The sequence below is a fragment of the Meles meles genome, chromosome 9 (genome assembly GCF_922984935.1).
Source record: "Meles meles chromosome 9, mMelMel3.1 paternal haplotype, whole genome shotgun sequence".
NCBI lineage: Eukaryota > Metazoa > Chordata > Mammalia > Carnivora > Mustelidae > Meles > Meles meles.
In genome coordinates, this window is record NC_060074.1 from 53,240,206 (window position 1) to 53,261,797 (window position 21,592).

General features: G+C 35.1%; 1 protein-coding gene across 3 annotated transcripts in view; it reads left to right on the top strand.

Annotated features, from left to right (window-relative positions):
- The window catches only part of KCNJ3 (potassium inwardly rectifying channel subfamily J member 3), a 151,663-nt gene extending 130,998 nt beyond the window's left edge, over positions 1-20,665 (top strand). For 2 of the 3 annotated variants that reach the window (XM_046019865.1, XM_046019866.1), the window contains one exon: positions 16,924-20,665. In XM_046019865.1, the coding sequence (XP_045875821.1) occupies positions 16,924-17,510 (587 nt within the window). In that variant the 3' untranslated portion in view covers positions 17,511-20,665. The remainder of the gene's footprint in view (positions 1-16,923) is intronic. The other variant, XM_046019867.1, reaches the window with a different exon arrangement.
- Positions 20,666-21,592: the final 927 nt, after the last annotated feature.

The window sequence follows — 21,592 nt, forward strand, 5'->3', positions numbered from 1 at the left end:
AATTACCACCCAGTGAGCCGAGAGATGAATTTTTTTCAGGTGATAAGTACAATTTCCCTTCAAGATACCATACCAAATACTCCTTATCCAATAGAGGTTTTTCAGCATCCCAAGGAAATAGACAAGTTTAACCTCTCACTATAGAAATAGTTTTGTGTAAGATGATCTTGGTCTCTGAAAGTAGATATTAAAACAATAATAGTCATAGTAATCATAGCCAACACTAATGGAGTCATTTATGAAAGACAGGAATGAAAATTGTGAGGAAGAGTCCACAGTCAGGATGATCGCCAGGTGCTGTGGAAGGCTGATTCTTGCACAGATTTGGGGCGGGAGAGCATGATGTCAAGTTAAGAACAGTGTTCAGTGAGCAATTTGTATGGATGAGATGTGAGTACACACTTGAGGTGAAATAGGAAATGCTTCTAAAAGGTACATGGAATGTGTAATCTCCTTCTGGAGTTCATAAATATTTAGGACAGATGAATTATAAAACGGTATCAGCAAGGTGATGCAAGTCTTTCTAACTGCATGCAGTCTAAGTCACTGAGCCTTATTTGGATTATATGTTCTAGCACTTTGCAGGTGCAAATATACCTAGCAGTGGATACTTCCATAATTTGGGGCTTTCTTTTTAAGATAAAAAAATAATATAAAACTATGACATCAAATATACGAAAATGTGCTTCACTGTGCTAGTGAAGGTCTCTGAAACCTAAGCTTTGGGTGTGTCACATTAAGTCCCCCTCTGGACGTCTGAACTTTTTTTTTTTTTTAAAGATTTTATTCATTCATTTGACAGACAGATCACAGGTAGGCAGAGAGGCAGCCAGAGAGAGAGGAGGGGAAGCAGGCTCCCTGCTGAGCAGAGAGCCCGACGTGGGGTTCGATCCCAGGACCCCGGGACCATGACCCGGGCCGAAGGCAGAGGCTTTAACCCACTGAGCCACCCAGGTGCCCCTGGACGTCTGAACTTTTGAATGTTTACTTTGCTTGCCTTGAAATATAGTCTGTGTACTTTTCCCATTCCTTTACGGTGATAGGAACGTTTCGGCATTAAGATACTACCATAGTCTAAAAACCGGGCTAGACTTGGATTTTGTAGTAGTTTGTGGTGAGCTCTACTGCTTCCACACTTTATTACATATTACATACACTGAAAAGAATGTCGGTCTCAAGAAAGATTAGGAAAACAGTTATCTATTGCTGGAGGCCACAAGTGGATTTAAAAGAGCATGATAGCAGCCTACACAATAACTCGGAGCTGTCAGCATCAGCGGGAATGGAGCCCTCAAAGACTGTATGAGCAATAGTGATGGCTTCACATCACAGAGTGGAAATTTTCTTTATATTTTGAAAGAATAATTATGTAATTTTATCTTTGTTGGTGGAAACTTTGACATTAGACATGGCTTTTGGAAATCAGTTTAGCCTACATAGAAAACCTACCAATTTCTTGCCTCCATTCATTTCGTGGAGGTAAAATATACATACAGAAAAACAGATGTGCGTACTTATACATGTATGAATAGGCTAGATATTGTCTAATTCAGTCAGCAGGGTATTTGGAATATGCACATTTAAGAACCACAAAATTGGGTGTATGATTATGTGACTTCTCATTTTAACCTCAAAAGCAATTTTTTAAGTAAATTTTTACAGTTATTAAAATGTCTTTATTTATGGCTTCCCGAACTATAATCATCAAAATTTAGAACTCGTTAGAGAGAAAGACAAATTTTGTGACAAATTTCTACATTAATCATCTTTTTTTTCCTCACCGTATGCATCATGGTATATAGATCCACCTTTATGGCTTAGAGGAACTGTGGGAACGTGGCAGTTAAGCATAGATGAGGGCTCTAGAGATGCAGCACAGTGAGCATCAAGAACAGAAGTAACCTGGATCCATCACTCACAAGCCATGAGGCCTGGAGCAAGTTCTGTAATCTCTCTTAGGTACTGACCTTTGGGGGCAGGGGGGAGTTGTAATTTTTTTATTGGAAAACAAATCTACAACTTGGGATGGATTTGAGCCAAGTTATGTCATAAGCAGATTTTCTTTACGTGGCAAAACAAAGTGTTAAAAGCAAGTAACAACAAAAGAAAATGTTTCTGGTACAGGAGCAGCAGTACAAAAAACTAGCGTATGGGTTCCTGGATAAGGCACCCATTTTGCAACAGTGCAACTTTTAAAAAATATATTTCTTAATTTTTTTATAAACATATAATGTATTATTAGCCCCAGGGGGCATAGGTCTGTGAATCACCAGGTAATAGTGCAACTTTTAAGTACATGTTGTTGACTGTTCATAGTCCATGCAGAGTTACAACTCCACACTTCAACAACAACATGCTGACAGTTCCTAAAGAAAACTACTTTAAAAAGGCATAACCCAGATGTTTCCTCGTTTGACCAGCTCCATCTAAGTTTAGATATGCAGAAGGGCTTAGATATATCCAGAGTAAGCGACATGAAACATGTTACTTGATCAGTTTTCTAAAATAAGGTTTCAGGACAATGACAGTAAGGTAAGAGAAGAAAACCTTTTTTTAACTTTTTAATTTACTTATTATCAGTAGACCTTGTGTTTTGGAGAAGTTTTAGGCTCACAAATTGTGCAGGAAGTACATACGTCCCCCAGCCCTGCAGCCCCTCCTTTGCCAGCCTCCCCCACCATTACCATGGAGCCCCGGTGTGCTACATTTGTTACAGTGAACCAACATTGGCTGGCCATTATCAACCTAAGTCCACAGTTTACATTAGAGCTCACTCTTTGTGTTGTACATTCTAAGTCTTGACAAGTGTATAATGACACCTATCCACTACTATAGTATCATGCAGAATAGCCTTGCACCTATTCATCCCCAAATTCTGGTAATCACTGATGTTTTTACTTTCCTCATAGTTGCATTTTCCAGAATGTCATGCAACTGGAATCATACTGTATGTAGCATTTCAGATTATCTTCTTTCTCTTAGTGATATGCATTTATGGTTACTTGTGATTTTTTTGTGGCTTATTAGCTCATTCTTTTAATCACTGAATAATATTCCATTGTATACATATACAGCATTGTGTTTACTCTTCCACCAATTAAAGGACATTTTGGTTGCTTCCAACTTTTGGCAATTATGAATAAAGTTACCATAAACATTTGTGTGCGGATTTCTGTGTAGACATAAATTTTCAGCTCATTTGGGTAAACACCAAAGAGTCCAATTGCTGAATAGTACGGTAAGAGTATATTTAGTTTTGCAAGTTTTGCAATTGTCTTCCAGAGTGGCTGTATTATTTTGTATTCCTAGCAGCAAAGAGTGAGCGGTCCTGTTTTCTGTACCCTCACCAGCGTTTGCTGTTTTCTGTGTCCCATGTTTTGGCCATTCTAATAGGCATCTAGTGGCATCCCATTGTTTTAATTTTCAGCCTCATAATGACATATAATGTGGAGCATCTTTCCATATGATCAGTTGCCATCTGTATATCTTTGATGAAGGGTCTGATCATAACTTTTACCCATTATATTTTAGGGACAGGTTTATCAAATAAAAAAAAAATAACTACTCCACAGGGATTTTGAAAATAAACTAATTCATTTAGATATCTTATCATAGGCCCTAGAATATAAGTACAGTAAATATTAGATGATATCTTTGTTACAAACTATCTGCTTAACTTCATAACACGTCCGAAGCAATTTTTCCCCATTCTATCCCATCCCACCAACCAGCTTCTTTTCCCATTTAAAAAAAATTGGTCTCAGTATTCTTCTTTTTGATTTGGCTTAAAATATTTCTATTATTCTCTACTCATCCTCTAAATGCAGACAAATTTCATCATATTATTTCTTATGGAATTTTTGGATCAATGAATGAAACAGTCTTAGAATGATATTGGGTACTTCTCTTTTCATATATATACATATATATATGGATTTAATCATGCACAGTTCATGTACCTTTCAGGTTATCAAATTAAGGATTACCTCATTAACTTCTGAAATGTATACTAGGCAGAGAAAAATAACTGCATAATTAAATTATTTTCTAATTCTTTTTTTTTTTTGGTTCAAAAGTGATCTAAGAATAAACACCACTAATTCAAAGTTTATTAAAATTGGTAGAATATATAAGAATGGAGTTTCTGATTATAAATGACATGAAAATTGATACCTGTGGGTATGTACGGCCACAAAATGCAAGCTTCTTCACCAGTTACTAATTCTATCTTATGATTTCTATGTGGGCATCTGGCCAGAGAGCTTGATTTTCATTATTCCAAGTAGATTAACTCACTCGTCTTTTCTTCCTTCTCTCTTCCTTGTTTAGACCTTGGATATATTGTTTTGTAATATTAATAAGCATTTGAATATTAGACATTATTATATATGGTTTCTCTTCATATTGTTTATATGATATAAATAATTCTCTTCATAAGTATCAAAACATTCTGCAAAGATATACAAGATAAAATTTCCCCCAAAGATCACCAAGTCAGATAAGAATTTTGCCTACATACCGTTTCTCTCTACTATTAACAGAATGCTTGTAGACAGGTCATTTTTCACTTTAAAATCTGGGAGAAAATCTACACTGCCTTAGGAGTTCAACTATATTTAAGTTTAGTTATCATTTCCTTTTAGAAAATGTCAATCTTAAGGAAGTTTCTGATTACGCCCCATATGCTATTTGCCTCAGCATTTTTATATTGTGGCTTTTTAAAAGTGATTTTCTTTTTTAAAAATTAAAATACTATCGATGAAGCTGAGAAACCATGCGGCTTAGGGAAACTTTAAAAAAATTCTAGTATAATTAACACACAGTGTTATGTTAGTTTCAGGTGTACAATACAGTGATTCTGTAATTCTCTACATTATCCAGTGCTTTGCTCATCACAATAAATGTACTCTTGATCCCCCTCACCTCTTTCACCCATATCCCATTCATCTCACCTCTGGTGACTACCAATTTGTCCTCTATGTTTGAGTCTCTTTTTTTGTTTGTTTGTTTTTTCTTTGATCATTTATTGTGTTTCTTAAATTCCATGTGAGTGACATCATGAGGTATTTATCTTTCTCTGACTTATTTTATTTAGCATGAATATCCTGTAGATCCATCCATGCTGTTGCAAATGGCAAGATTTCATTCTTTACTATGGCTGAGTAATATTCACACACAACAGTTCTTTAACCACTCATCTATTGATGGGCATTTGGGTTGCTTCTATATTTTGACTATTGTAAATAATGCCGCAATAAACCTAGGTATTCTTTGGGTAAATACCCAGTAGTTACTGGATCATACAGTAATTCTGTTTTGTTTTTGAGGAACCTCCATACTGTTTTCCACAGTGGCTGCTTCAGTTTGCACTCCCACCAACATTGCAGTAGGGTTCCTTTTTTTCCACATACTTGCCAAAACTTGCTGTTTCTTGTGTTTTTTATTTTAGCCGTTCTGACAGGTATGAGGTGATATCTCATTGTAGTTTTGGTTGTGTTCCCCTGATGATTAGTGATGTCGATAGGGAAACTTCTAATACTTTACTTTTTAAATACCTGTTTAAATTGTTTCATAAGGCTTATATGTACATGTTCAAGCTGTTCATTCATTTTTCTTTTAAAATAAATGTGCTAAATATCATCTTTGTAATTATTACTGCAGAGTGACATTTTCACATCTAGAATAAAGCCACTCAGTAATAGTGCCCATAAAATTATATAGACTTTATTTTACATTTCAGTAAGTTTCTGTAAATAACTTAAGAGCAAAAATTAGAAGTGAAATTCTCTTTTTACTGCAAAGCATGGAACCAGAATAACTGCTGAATTGCAAATATTTATCCAGGCTCTGTTCTAAGCCTGCTAGCAAACAAAAAAATACTTGAATTTCTGCCAAAGGAGATGTTAAAAAATAGCTATAGTTCGAGATTGAAAAAGATGTAGCAGCCTATATACAAAAAGTAAGCCTATGTCTTTGGGAGAAAACAAGTTTTAAATTGTCAGGTAAAAATCGATATACTGCATTTTCTAAAGTGAACAGTTATAGTTGCATGAGGGATAGAAATTTCACCAAAACTTCAGATTTAACTAGGGGTCAAGTATTCAAGCATAGCAAAATATCCAATTAATTTAATTATCATGTGGCTTAATGGTTAAATGCAAATAAATCTAACCTCTCTATGAAATATATCTAGACATACATCTGTCTGTGTATATTTTCACAAAAGTGTAAGGAAAAAACCAACTGGTTATCACTGAATGTGATTTATAAGCAAGTGTCTCTTGCTTCTTTGTGTGAGAGTCATTCATATTTTCTATCGTTATTATATATGATTTATTTGATGTTCTTCCCTGCCCCATTTCATTAATCAACATAATAAGCTCTTAGCATAATTTTGTCCCTTGCATTTATGTTTCTGATCCCCTCTAGTGGATTTGTCGATCTAATAGATTATGACCAGTATGGGAGTTCTGTCATTCAAGAAGTTGACTTCTCTGGCACTGACATTTTTAACTTTCCCGTTCTTTCTGTTCCTCCATTCCTCCTGGTGTCTCTCCTGAAGAATGCCTTGAGCATTTAATACCTGATACAATGTTGGATGCTAGAGATCCAAGGTAGATAAGGGCTCCCTTAAGAAGCTTATTCCAGTCTAATATGTGTGTGTAATTGCAGCAAATAGACAAATAGAAATGGTGTCTTGTATTCAGGGGAAGCTGGTTGTGCTTTTGCATGTGTTCTTTACCCATCCCAGAATGTGTCTTTCTCACATGGTAGACAAGGACTGTGGAACAAATTACTACTCATTTTTCGAGACTAGGTTTAAACATAGTGGTTGAGTGGGTTGATCCTTCATTCCATTGCCATAGCATCTTATCATTCAGCCTCTAGAAGAGTACCTGGCGGAAAGTAGATGTTTAATAGATTAATAAATGTTAAGTATTTTTACTGAATGAAGTTAATTATGCATGTCAGTGTGATATTTATAGTACCTAGTGGGTGAAAAATGTGGGTATATGTGCCTATGCACGTGTATGTGCATTACAATATGGTGTGTTTCAAAGACAATAAATTAAAGTAGAAAAATCAGGAAAGATTTCATACATTTAATAACATTTGATTAGAGGTTTGAATACGAGGAATTATGTCAAGAGTTGGAGAGAGGAAAGAGGACATTTCAAGCATTTGATACAACATGGATCAAGTAGTATGGTTGGAACATAGTAATTTTAATGGGAAAGCCATCCATTAAGAAAATTGGGGCAGAATAGCAGAGGGGTTAAAAAGAATAGCGTGAAATTGGAGGACTTCACTTTACACCTTGACTACCACCGTGTTTTGTCAGGTGACATGGGACAAGCCATTTCCCCTCCCAATACCTCAGTAGCATTATCTATCATATGAGAAAAAGAAGACTACCTACTTCATAGAATGGTGGAGAGAATTACAATATACATAAAAAATACTTTGGATATAGCATATATTTTTTACTATGTGTTGTAGTTATTGTTAAGAATTTTTAAAGAGAGAAAATTATAATGGACACTTAGATTTTGAAGGAACTAGGAAGATATACTGGTAAGTTTGGGGTTTGTTTCTTGTTTAAATTTGACTTATTTATTTTGTTAAATATCACATAGTTTCAAAGTTACTATGCCCTGCCTCCTGATACTTTCACATTAGAGGTTAGGATTGCAGCCTGTATATTAAGGGGACACAAACATTCAGTTCATAACCCCATACAAAGTGATTATGAATGACATTTTAATGTTGTAGAAATATTTTTTTTAAAAATGAGAAATAATGTAAGTGTTTAATTATTGTAATTTACATGTAATAGTTTTTAAAAGCTGACATGTGTTTTATTGCTTTAGATAATATTTCAAAAAGTTTTTTCCCCATGATTAGAGATTATGTTCTTCAAAATAATTAAATTCCAGCATTATCTGAAAAATGTTTTTTTTTTAAGTGAGAAATGTATTATATTTGCTCTTTAAAAAACATCTTTTCTGATGTCAGTCTTACAATATGGGGTATTCCCCAACAGTAATTTTGCTCCATTATGTTTACACTAGTAAGATGTTTTAGAAGCTAAAAATCAAATTTTAACAGGAGAAAATGCTATAAAGAATAGATTTAGGTAGCTGTTGTTCCGATTTTGTAATTGTCAGTGCGAGGAAACATGTTTTAATAGGTACCATATAGGAAAAGAGAAAGAGATACTTTCAGAATGGAACATTTCCATTGTTAGATTAAAAAAATGATAATCAGTTGAAAGTATATTGGTCAAATCCCATAATGCTTCTGTATGAGGTGGGAGTTGAGAGCTGAAGGTAGTGCCTTGTTAATGCAGCAGAGAAGTTAATTGTATTTCGAGGGAAGTATTTGCTACTGTAAAGTCAGACACATTTGTGCAGGGTAGACCATGTTGACAGTGCCAGGCATTACTCTGTTAATATCTTAGGTACTAACAGACCTTCTTTTTATTTCAGATATATGTGGACTACGTGGTCTATGTCAAATTCATAGAAACTAAAAATGTAAAAATTACTTCGTTTCCTTGAAATTATTTCTGAGAAAGGGGGTGATCGTGAAAGAATCAAAATATATCTAAAATGACCTTTTAACTAATTGGAACCCCCAATAATGGTGATGATTGATAATAGCCACCAATTATTGAGTCTTTGTTATTTACCAGGTAATACAGTAGACCCATCAAATAGATTATATAATTTGTAATTGCAATAACCTTATAAATTATATTTATCTATCCCTTGTAACTATCCATATTTTATAACAGTTAAGGTTCAGATAATTTCAATAACATGCCTAAGGTCTTACTAATAGTATGTGGTTAAAACCACAACAACCTCAATATTCAAAGCCCGTTTTCTTTGGCTTCATATAAGCCTAAGTCTCTTCAATATGTTTTCAGCAGTATGACATGAATTATCTGTCATATTTTCTACCTGCCATTAACTCTTTACACCTGCATTTATGTTCCTTTTTGGTAGTCTAACATTTTCTGTGTTGTCACTAAAAATCTCTTTTCCTTTATTTTGTTCTTCTGGAAACTGAGAAACTTGAAGTTGTTACATTTGCAATCTTTTTACTAGGTTTCTTATTGACATTTTATTTTCTAACAAATGTAATTGGGTTTTTCTTCTTCCTTTTATCTTTCAATTTTTTTAGAATTTTTTGACCCAGCTTGAGCAATAAATGGCACACTTATGCCTGAGAACACATTGTAAGACCAAGTACTTGTAAATAATAGAGGATAATATTGGTTTGAATGCATGCCAGAAACTTCTACTCTTCTCTAAAAGTGTTTGAGCAGAATATATTGTGCTTTAAAGGGATTCCATCTACTTGAAAACTGCAGTTTCTGGAAGCACTTTATATATTCTTCATAGCTTTACAACCTATATCCCAGAGCAACCTGATTCCATAACCTTAGTATTATTGAACAGTGGTGTACACAGTGTCTTTGTTTTATAAACAAGATAAAAAAAAAAAACAACCCCAAACATCATGTACTTCCTCAGAAAGTTTATAGTTTCACCTTGGGTTCAGCTCCATGCAGCACAATAGAGAGCAGGCAAAGAATGCCAATAAGCCTTACACTTATGATAGCTTGGGAGATGGGCAGAATTTGGGGAGTACTGTCAGAAAGAAGTGGCTACAGACTTTAGTAATCCTCAGAGCAATAACACAGGGCAGTCTAGGAGGCTGCTAGGGATAATAGCACATGCTTCACATGCTAAACTGTTAGTCGATTCAGTTATAAAAGCTACTGCCAAGTTGAACAAAAAAAAAGACAAAAGGACAGATTTAATGAAGAAAAACAATACATTATTTGGCTAAAATTTGCAGTTGTGTGTGCCTATGTGTATACACGAAACTTGTAGCATAGTCAAATAAGCTCCATTTAGAAACTCTTCTGGAAGAATTTATGGTACATGCAATTTATACCTATCACTTAATTTCATTTAATCCTCTAAATATCTATGTCAAATCAGCAGAGTGGGCCTTAATTTACATATGATGAAACTGAGAATTAAGGAGATTTAATCACTGTCTTCAAGGTCACACATTAATTAGTGGCGGACTGGGGTTCAAGTACTTCCTCAGAGTTGTGAAAAGTGAAGGTAACACGTACAATGTGCTTAGAGAGACTCTTGGCATACAGTGAGCTCTGTAAGAACATTACTGTTATTACCTATCATTATTATTACATGGCTTAATGAAAGGAGACTTTCCCTATGTTTTTCCCTTTTGTTTAGTGCACACAAAATACACAGCCACTGTAATAGGAGTTTTCTCTCTCTCTGTCTCTCTCCCTCTCTCAGCAATTTCTCTATTAAGGTTTAGAGAAAGACTCTGCTGTGCAGAAGTTATTGATTATTTGATGTTTTCTGTGTCACAGCATCCAGACATTCCCCTTGGCCTGTGGTTATTTTGTGTTTAACCCTCTTGTGCCCACCTCATGTAGACGACTGTTTCTGACCAGCAGGAACAATAGAGAATAACTGAATTGGAGGCATTCCGAAAGTTTCATTAAGGACTTGTCAAATAGCAACTCGCTTTGCCATTTTCATTTAAAAAGCTCTCAGACTTGTTATTTGAATGAGTGTCCAGTTCAGTTAAAGAGGAACTTACAGGTAGAATCAGGAAGGGGGAAAGTCAAAAGGAAAAAGGTTAGACGCCATTGCCTCCATCATTTTAGAGCAACACGCTAATGTTGGAATACATTAAACAGCAGTATATAGCTTTTTTTTATCTAAGAATTAATGAAGAGAATACATCTTTTTTTCACAAAATGTTTTTCGTCTGAGGATCAAAAGTCCCAGCTATTTCCAGTAGCAGCATCTGTTGCTTTACCAGTTTCCACAGAGATGAGCTCGTGTTGATTTTCATCACATTTGTTCAAGTCTGGAATCTGGTTAAAATACGCAAACAGCCACACTGCCAGTTAAGAGTTGCAATCATATAGTGTCCTGTGAATAATGCTCTTCACCTACCTCCGTTTATTTTGATTCTAATGGCGTTTGCAATTATGAATCCAAGCATGGATTATTTAAAAATGATTTAGAGTAAGAAGCCTAAGATAAAACAATGTAGGAGGAATCATACTATGCTACACACATGTTCTTAGGAAACATAATTATATTTACTTTAAATCTTTTCACTTGTACTTTATTTTTTTAACCTCATTTTTTGAAAACTTTTGTAAAAAGAAGTCGTCTGTCCATTATGTGTTATCTTAGAACATTGTCCAAACTGCAGATGGATCGTCATAGGCATTTCTCTGTTATCCAACTTACAGTGCTTTAATATCATTATCCATATGTTGACTGCACATTAATATTCTGAGTCGAAACCAGATTTAAAAATGATGCTGCTGGATACAAAAATACTGATTCAAAGGGACACATGCACCCCAATATTTATAGCATCATTATCAACAGTAGACAAATTATGGAAAGAGTCCAAATGTCCATCAACTGATGAATGGATAAAGAAGAGGGTGTGTGTGTGTGTGTGTGTGTGCAAACATACATAGTCGTTTCTGGATTGTATGTTTTTTCAGTGGTTAGGGGGTAGGTGAAGAGTATGAGAAGATGCCTCAGTGTCCTAGATGCAAAAGACACCACAAAGAACTAGAAGGAGGAAGACTGCCCTTTCCCTGCCTTTCTCGGTCAGTGTCACCTTGTCCTGAGAAGGGCCTCCCCATCTTTGATTCTTGCCATCTCCCTGTCAAGTCCACAGTGTCCAGGTCACATAAAAAGAGAAGCCTGAATGGGGATTACAGCACCAGCAGTTTTAATGGCTTTGTTTTCTCCCTCCCATTTTCCCATTGTTAGTATTATTATCATTACAAGAATAAAGGATTATTGAGAGCCTGTCCCCTCCTATCTCCTGGATGCCTCTTGACAGAATTTGACCCTACCAACACCCCTTGTATTTCTAGGTTAAAAAAAAAAAAAGTGAAAGGAACTGCAGGGGTGGGGACGGGCTCAAGTGCCAGGAGTCTGAGGGGTGATTCAGGGACAGGGCCAGGCCCCTGAGGGTTGAGAAGAGTCCCAAAGGCTCCAGCAAAAGCCTTCCTAGAGGGCCTAACAGGCCTAGGAAAGTCTTTACTCCCACCCCAGCCCACTCAGGGTCTGCAGCAGGAGGATAATTAGTTTTGGGCTCAGAAAGGAGGAACAGAGGGCCCACTCTTCATGGACCCAAGGGCCAAACCCAATATACATACAAAACACATACATATACATATACATATAATGGAATATTACTCAGCCATCAAAAAGAACAAAATTTTGCTATTTGCAACCATGTGGCTGGAGCTAGAATGTGTTTTGCTAAATGAATTAAATCAAAGAAAGACGAACACTGTATGATTGCACTTATGGGTGAAATTTAAGAAATGAAACTGATGAACATGGAGGAATAAAAAGAGAAGCAATGCAAAAAACAGACTCTTAAATAAAGAAAACAAACTGAGGGTTGCTGGAGGGGAAGTGGGCAGACTGATGGGTTAAACGGGTGATAAGGATTAAGGAAGGCACTTGTGATGAGCACTGTGTATGTAAGTAGATGAATCACAGAATTCTACTTCAGAAACTAACATTATATATTATTTAACTGGAACGTAAATAGACTTAAAAAAACAAACAAACAAAAAATCTTAGGGGTGTGTGAGTGGCGCAGTTGATTAAATAAAACATCTACCTTTGGCGCAAGTCATGATCCAAGGGTCCTGAGCTGGAGCCCCACATAGGGCTCCCTGTTCAGTGTGGAACCTGCTTCTCCCTCTCCCACTTCCCCTGCTTGTGCTCTCTCCCTCTCTCAAATAAGCACATAAATAAAATCTTTAAAAAAAGAAAAAAAGGGCACCTGGGTGGCTCAGTGGGTTAAGCTGCTGCCTTCGGCTCAGGTCATGATCTCAGGGTCCTGGGATCGAGTCCCACATCGATCCTTCCTCCTCTCTCTCTGCCTGCCTCTCTCTCTGCCTGCCTCTCTGCCTGCTTGTGATCTTTCTCTGTCAAATAAATAAATAAAATCTAAAAAAAAAAAAGGAAAAAACTTAAAAAAACTATGATGTTGTTGAACTGGAAATGTTTATATTTGAGTACCGACGTCTAATGAAAGTGTAAAACAAACAGCAGAAAACAAATGAGGGTTAAAGGGCTGGTAAATGTTCTTGGTATAGTTACTAAAGTATGTTCATGGTTTTAGTCACCTTGCTGCAGTCCTTTTTAATACACCCAAGCGTCTACATTTAGTCTCCCAAGCTATTAGAGATACTTAGGTGAAAAATAAGAAGCCATAAAAATTGGGAATATGAGTAATGTATGTTTTTCTATATTTTAAAACATTTTGAATATTTAACCAACCATTTCCAAAAAGCGAGTAGCTATCTGGTATCTAGCCATTTTTAAACTTAATTTTCTGTGTTGCTAATATGGCACAAATTTCTAAGATTTCAAAATTCTCCACTTATGGGTGATGCAGTAACACTAATTTTCAGGGACAATAGGAAATGCAAGTGATCACTACAGAGCAATAAACTCAGCAGTCATTATTAAGCATCGCCTAAATACCAAGCAGTGTTTCGTGCCCTTGTCCCAAACTCTCAAAGGCTTTATAAGAGGGTACTACTCGTCTGTTTGTAGAAGAGAGAACTGAAGCTCATGGAGTTTCAGATAATTTTCACAAGCTACTGAAGTAATGGAATTGACAGCCAAATTTATACACTTTTCAATTTTATAAAGATGCTGCCTCCCAAGTATTGGTTTGCTATGGAAGAAAGTTAATTATTTCATATAGTAGAATAAAATCTCTCCACCGCACTTTTCTGTTAGAATCATCCACTGGCATTTGAGTATCAATGCTTACAGGTATTCTTATGTGATCAAATATTTGAAATTACCTATTGACATTGTAGATATCATTGTACCTTAAGCACCTTAAAAATCCAATGCCTGTTTCCCCAAAGAGAAAATTTTATAAGACTTTATTTCCCCCATTTTCCTCCATCATTTAAATTTCTCTAGTGTTTTTTCCATGATTTATGGTAACTTCACGGGAAACAACTCAGGGGAAGTAAGCATTGGAGAGCAGCAATGTGGTATGTTATAATGACAAGTAATGGGGACAGAATTTTGATTTTTAGTTTCATCTTCCTTTCCGAATATAAAAAAGTCACTAAAATGAAATGAGCCAAGATGGTGATAGTAATAAAATTTTGTTTCAAAATTTACTCTTTTATTGTTTTAAGTAATTGAACAAAGTTAGGATCTGAATTTACTTCAGAGATTAATATATACATACATTTATAGTGACCAAAGGACAGACCTACAAACCAACATGGCCCCGAGTTATACTGACTGTGTGCCCTTACTTCAGATAATTCTATCCACCATCAATTTTCAATGGAATAATATTTAAAAAATTAAAGTGGGGTTATAAAGGAAATACTACTACTTAGCAGTAAATATGTATTTATGATCTTTTCTTAAATTTAAATTAATAGCCTGGACCGGAAAGATACATAAAGAATTTATAAGAGTAACTGCTTTTGGAAAGAAATGAAATGTTACTTCTTTAAAGAAATATGGGGTACTTATTTATTTTATTTTTGTAACTTAATGGGTAGATACATTTATAGTTGTCATTTATTCTAGGTACTGTGCTAGATCTTTAAACTATTCGAAATAAAGTCAAGTAAATATATCAGGCAATACATTTTTGAGTATTTTCTGAATTAGTGTTGATATGTAATTTTTTTCATGAAATAGGTGCTAAGAAATTATTTGAAAAGACAGATGTTACTGTGTGTACGTCTATAAAACTTACAAATTACCTTTTAAACTAATTTTGTTATCTCATATATAAATGTTTCTGGGAACTATTCCAGATAAGATGTTGACTATGAAGACTGGTATTTGGCTAGTATTAGATTTTCACCATGACAGTTAATATGACAGTTTGTTTAGAATGGGGTTCCTAACTAAAATAACAGAACATGATGGCAAAGTAAAAAGAAAGATCAACCCCCCCAGAAATTAGAATAATACAGTATTTTCTCTACAGTTTCCTAGATCTGTGCCCAAGGGAGGTCAACAGATAATCATTTCTCTGAGCGTTATATTCCTTATCTAAATTAGACATAGGAATGTTTTCTTGTTAGGATGATATTGAGAATTAGAAATAATATACAGAGAGCACCTAACCCAGTGCCTGAGATGTGATAGGCATTTATCTTCAGCCTCAGTTATTTTAAAAACATCTAGAAAAAGGGGCGCCTGGGTGGCTCAGTGGGTTAAGCCGCTGCCTTCGGCTCAGGTCATGATCTCAGGGTCCTGGGATCGAGTCCCGCATCGGGCTCTCTGCTCAGCAGGGAGCCTGCTTCCCTCTCTCTCTCTCTGCCTGCCTCTCTGTCTACTTGTGATCTCTCTCTGTCAAATAAATAAATAAAATCTTAAAAAAAAAAAAAATCTAGAAAAAGATGGTATATAAGTGTAATAACTGCTTCCTTGGTGATGTATCACTGATAGTTACAAGGCAAGATCTTGGAAAGATTCAAGGAAGAAATCATCTTCAATATTGCTTTTTAGTTATGCATTTATCCTAATTCCAGGTATTGTATGTGTGATCACCAGTCAAGGGGAAAAGACAGAATATCGCTTTATCCAGACTATTCCAGGCTTTAAATACAATAGAAATTATTTATAAACTGACAGAGGGAGAATAGAAATGTAACAGAAAGATTGTCATCCTTTGGTTAAAATATACTTAATTTTACAGAGATGCATTTTTAAAACGTGTCTATCCTTTTATGCTTTAATAGGTTCTACTAGAAGTCTGATAATAAGGTAGAAGAAAGTGAATTTTATAAGTTACAGAAATTATATCTTGTGACTAAAATAAGATTGTGTAGTATGTATAATATCTGTAAAGTGTATTCATTTACTTCCAGTGTTCACATCTCTAACGAATATCAGAGGTGGACTGATTTAATAGTAACTCACTCTAACTCACAAATTTGTGAAGAGAATATGGTTGGGTAAAAAAAGAGTAGCATGAAGTAAATGATATCCAAGTAACATAACATGTAAGTAGCAAAACTTTTGATCTGATATCCAGCATCCAGTCTCAGAGATCCCTATAGCAGGTATAAAATCGGAAACAACACGTTGACACAGATTACTGATTTTACTGTATGGATTTCTAAGACGTTAGCAAAAGTTCATCCTGACCTTAAAGGTCCAGACAAATAGAACCACCGCAATGACCTTCCATTATCCGATATAAAAATATTTTCAACTTTTATTCATGAAGCAAATACTTGCAATAGTTGTATTTGCTCTCCTTTAAGAAGACATTCTATGACACATTTTACATTTTTGTACGTTATTGATCTCATGCTTACAGCAGTCCTGGGATGCAGGTATTTTCATGCTTTACAGAATAGGGAAGTGTGATACTCAGTAAAGTGTCAAGATTTCTTAAGTTTACACAGTGCTAACGTTTGGATGCAAAGTCAGGTTTGTTTCATATCTCACATGGCTTTGTGAACAAAGGAAAATGATTTTGTGATTTCTCCACTTCTTCTAGAGCTACGTATGTTATGAAATTGGTCTGTGCCATTTTTACTTTTGGTTCGTGGATGAAAGGCAATTAATCATGCGTTGATCTACCGCCCTCCAAACATTACAGTAAAAATTCCATGTTTTTCGTTGGAAGAAAGTGTATGTAACAAAACCACTGACATGAAAACTTTTAACATAGTCTTTTACTTAGTCTACTTAGATAAAGAGTTCAAAGATTAAATAAGAAAGCAAATGAATTCCTTTGGTCAAACCGACTTTCTATTTCCTTCTGTTATGTATAATTTATCAAAGATTTTCCTGTTGCTTATAGGGATGACTTGTCAAGCTCGAACATCTTACACTGAAGATGAAGTTCTTTGGGGTCATCGTTTCTTTCCTGTGATTTCCTTAGAAGAAGGGTTCTTTAAAGTTGATTACTCCCAGTTCCATGCAACATTTGAAGTACCCACCCCACCTTACAGTGTGAAAGAACAGGAGGAGATGCTTCTTATGTCGTCCCCTTTAATAGCACCAGCCATAACTAACAGCAAAGAAAGACATAACTCTGTGGAATGCTTAGATGGACTAGATGACATTACTACAAAACTTCCATCGAAGCTGCAGAAAATTACCGGAAGAGAAGACTTTCCCAAAAAACTCTTGAGGATGAGTTCTACTACTTCAGAAAAAGCCTACAGCTTGGGAGATTTGCCCATGAAACTTCAACGAATAAGTTCGGTTCCTGGCAACTCAGAAGAAAAACTGGTGTCTAAAACCACCAAGATGTTGTCTGACCCCATGAGTCAGTCAGTGGCCGATTTGCCACCAAAGCTTCAAAAGATAGCGGGAGGAGCAGCCAGGATGGAAGGGAATCTCCCAGCCAAATTAAGAAAAATGAACTCTGATCGGTTCACATAACAAAACACCCCCATAGGCATTATTTACTGTATGATTTAGTAATAGTCCAATATTTGGCTGATGAGGTAATTCTCGAAGGAATCCGAAAGGTACATTTTACCCCCAGTCATATATGCATATTTGAGAACCCTTTCTTCCTAAGTATTGCCACTGTGCAGAAAGCAAAAGTTGTGTGAAGGGAGGACATCTTAAGAAAGTTCTTATTAACGGGCATGTATTATCACATCAAGCATGCAATAATGTGCAAATTTTGCATTTAGTTTTATGGCATGATTTATATATGGTATATTTATATTGTATATTCTGGAAAAAAATATATATATATATTTAAAGAGGTGGTACTCTTCATGACATTTCTAACATATGTATTAAGCCAAACATGAGTGGATAGCTTTCAGGGCGATAAAACTATATATATGTGTGTGTGTGTGTGTGTGTGTATACACACACACACACACACACACATACATACATACATATATATCCGATAAAATTGTGATGTTTTGTTCAAACTTGTAGTTCTTGTGCATGTTTACTTTATTAGGCTAGGAAGGCTTCTGGCATTAATTATTAATACCAAATATTTTAGCCTTAAATTATTTGTCATTTTAAAATCTGATTTAATGTTTTCTTGCTGTTTAAGGTCCTGGGAGGTTATCAATTGTACTTTATATGAGGGAGTCACATAAGTCTATGCTATTTATGGCCCTGCATAAATATAACCATTATATATTTAACTTGTAAATTTTAGAACATACCAACATGCTAAAAATTTCTTCTGATTTTTAAAAGTTGGTAGTACTAGGGGGAAATTGGTTAATTTGAGAATTGGTCCTTTGCTGGACTACTTGAAGTCTGAAAATCTGTTTTGTAAATGATCTAACACAAACATGAGCTCTGAGCATATGCGGAATCATTGTAATCATCAGTAGCCAACTTACATTGACTATATCAGTATCTGCCTGAAATTACATAATGAATGGTCCCTGTTTCAAAGTGAGTCAATTGGTAACATTTCCACTCTGTTTCTGGAATTTCTGTCATTTTAAAAACCAATAATTTATTCTTGAGGAGATACAACAGTACAACAAAACAAATGATAAATATTTATGCTTAAAATATGTATGTCTAAATGAGTCTTTTTTAATGCTGTTCTCTTGTTTGTGGAACTTACTGTATCAGGACAAGACTTTCTCCACATCTGGGGAACCTATCCCACCCATGTGTGTCACTCTATTCGGGAAGAATGTTGTGTATATACCTGAGAGAATTTTAAATTAGATGAATTGAAAATATTTTACCCCTGTGGGTTTTTTGTTTGTTTGTGTGTTTGGTAAACACTGATTTTATTGGTGTCTTGGATCCCTGGCCTACCAAAGTGATTTTAGCCGTACTTGTTTTCTAACCCCAAGGTCTGATATTTAGTACTTGTTAGTGGAAATAAAAACTATTGCTCAGAAGAACACCTACAAAATAAAGATTTGGAATGCAGAGATTTTTATGAAAATTCATATAAGTGCTCCTTATCAAAATATCATGGATTTTCCTATAAAATTTCTTTGGGCATTGCATTGTAAGTCTGTCCAGAATTAAGCTATTTCTCCTTCTTAATATCTAAATCCTTAATGGCTGGTTTAGGGTCCCGTCGTTTCCCACTTTTTAGTAATCCTGTGATGATTTCTTAGTGGAAAATTATTACATCAACAATCCTATAATAATTACAATAATACCTTCTGGCTACCTCTGTATCAACCAAATTCTGTAGGTGCGAACATATCCCAGGGAATAGTTACTGGCAAAATGATCAACCTTGAGCATTCATCCACTGTGAATAGAGCTAGTCGCTCTACCCCTTGATCCCATTTGCTGCTTATAGAAAATGAAATTGTAGCAGAGAGAGAAGGGGGTCGAGGGGACATGAGATATTTATTATCAGTGGAAGAAACTCCATGGATCATTTAGTCCAAACACTTAAAACTAAATAGAGCCATAATTTATTTTGAGGAGTCCTTCTAATTTGTCTTTGGTACCAAGGAGAGTATGGGACCAAAAACAAAATCTCTGAATGTATTCGCTCATTCATTCAACAAAATTTTTGCATGACTTTTATGTCCTAGGCAGTTTTAGGTCCTGGAGATTTGGCTATGATGAAGTCAGAGGAGGTCGGTGCCCATTTGAACACTGCATATTGGTAGGAGAGTGGGAAGGGGCCCTGTGGAGACAGAACACAAATAAGATCATTTCAGATACTCAAAATACCAGTTTAAGATAAGAAAGAGAGGACATCAAAATGGAAAATGACTGGGTGGAATAAGAATTGATTATTTTAGAAGAGGTGACTGGCTTAGGGAGGGAGTGATATTTCAACAGACATCTGAATAATGAATAATGAGAAAGAACCACTCTTGCCAAAATTAATTTTTCTCAGTGATGCTATTCCTTTATCTTTTCCACATATGTATGGGAAAGGTACGAATTCTGCATGTAATTGCAGTTTACCCCATATTGCTAAGTTGATCAGAGGTCCCAGTTTACCCTGGAAAGTTCCAGTTTATACCTATCGTACCTGTGTAATTAATAATAGCACCCCCTTTCACTCTTAGAATGTCCTGGTTTGGATGATACATTATATGGTGACTCTATGTTTTTGTTGAAACTAACTAAATTATGAAGTCTGATATATTTGGATAAAAATAAAGAATTGCTTTTTCTTCTCTTTTTGCTGATTTTTTTGACACTGATCATTCCAAGAAAGATCATCTCCATTTCATATATTTCAGCCTGCAGGACTTCTTATCAAAGTGATTTCATGTAACATTTGTTCAATCTGTATATGACATGTTTTCTCAGCAGTGAAAAGTTATGAATTTTATTGACTGAATAAAACATAAATCTCTGGTATTTCCATTTCAGGAAGTTATAAGAGCTCAAATCAAAGAGAATAAAAGTCAACTGAAGTCAGGATAATTGTCAGCCCATCGATGTGGTGACTATTGGAAAGCAAAATGTAATGTGTTCATTGAACTGAATAACTCTGCTTAACAACTGGAAACTAGTCCCTTTTGTGGGATTTTCATGGTATAGCTCCTATCATGGTAAAATATTTCATTCTACTTATCCAAATGATGTGAATAAAAGAAATATGATTATTTTGATAATGCCTTTCTGCAATTGAAATATTCTTCTCAGCAATATGTGAATAGTTTTGTAAATATATATAAATTAAAAGTGAGAATATTTTATCATTAGTTATTTCTGAAAAATTCTTATGTGGTTTTAAATTCATCCATATATAGCTTTAAATACTAAGAAATGTATTTAGTTGTCTCAGTACTGAAGAACCTATTTGTCTAGAGAGGATGAGGCAAAAATGGGTTATTTCTGTTGGAGAAAGAATGAGATTATGAAAAAAACAAACAAAAAGAATGAGATTATGGAGAAGGTGGCTTGTAGTCTATCTGTGTTATGACCAATTTCTACAATTCCATACTATGAAGAGAGTTCAGCTTGACTGCACAGCACCTCTGTGGGTTCTACTTCAGAATTTGTGTTTAAATTACATTGTACATAGTATTCAAATTAGAATCAAGCTAATTGCATTTTCTGGCATGCAATTAATTATTCAAATGTTCAGGTCATTTAGGGTACAAAAGTACAAATTCGTGTATTCGGTACTGCAAGTTCAGTTTTATAAAAACCATATTAAACTTTCAAAACATGATTGGGTTTAATCTTTACAGTGTATTCATCGTTTTTCCATTTCCAACAGTGAATTACCCTTAGTCCTTACTTCAGTTTGTTTATCACGAGACTCTTAACTCCTAAAAGATGATTCAATCCATCACCACTCATTCCTTAAGGGTTACTTTTTTGTTGTTGTTCTTTCCTGGTGAGATGCTTCAGTAACATGGAACCTGCACATGATAATGCAGACTATTTAAGACCTGCATTTCTTAAAGGAATCTTCATGACCATCCTGTCCTTGCGTTTCAAAAGCCATAGTAAGTCAAGCAGACAAATACATAAATATCAAATCACCTTTTTAAAAAGTGTTGAGATCCCTTTCCTAAAAATGTTCCTTA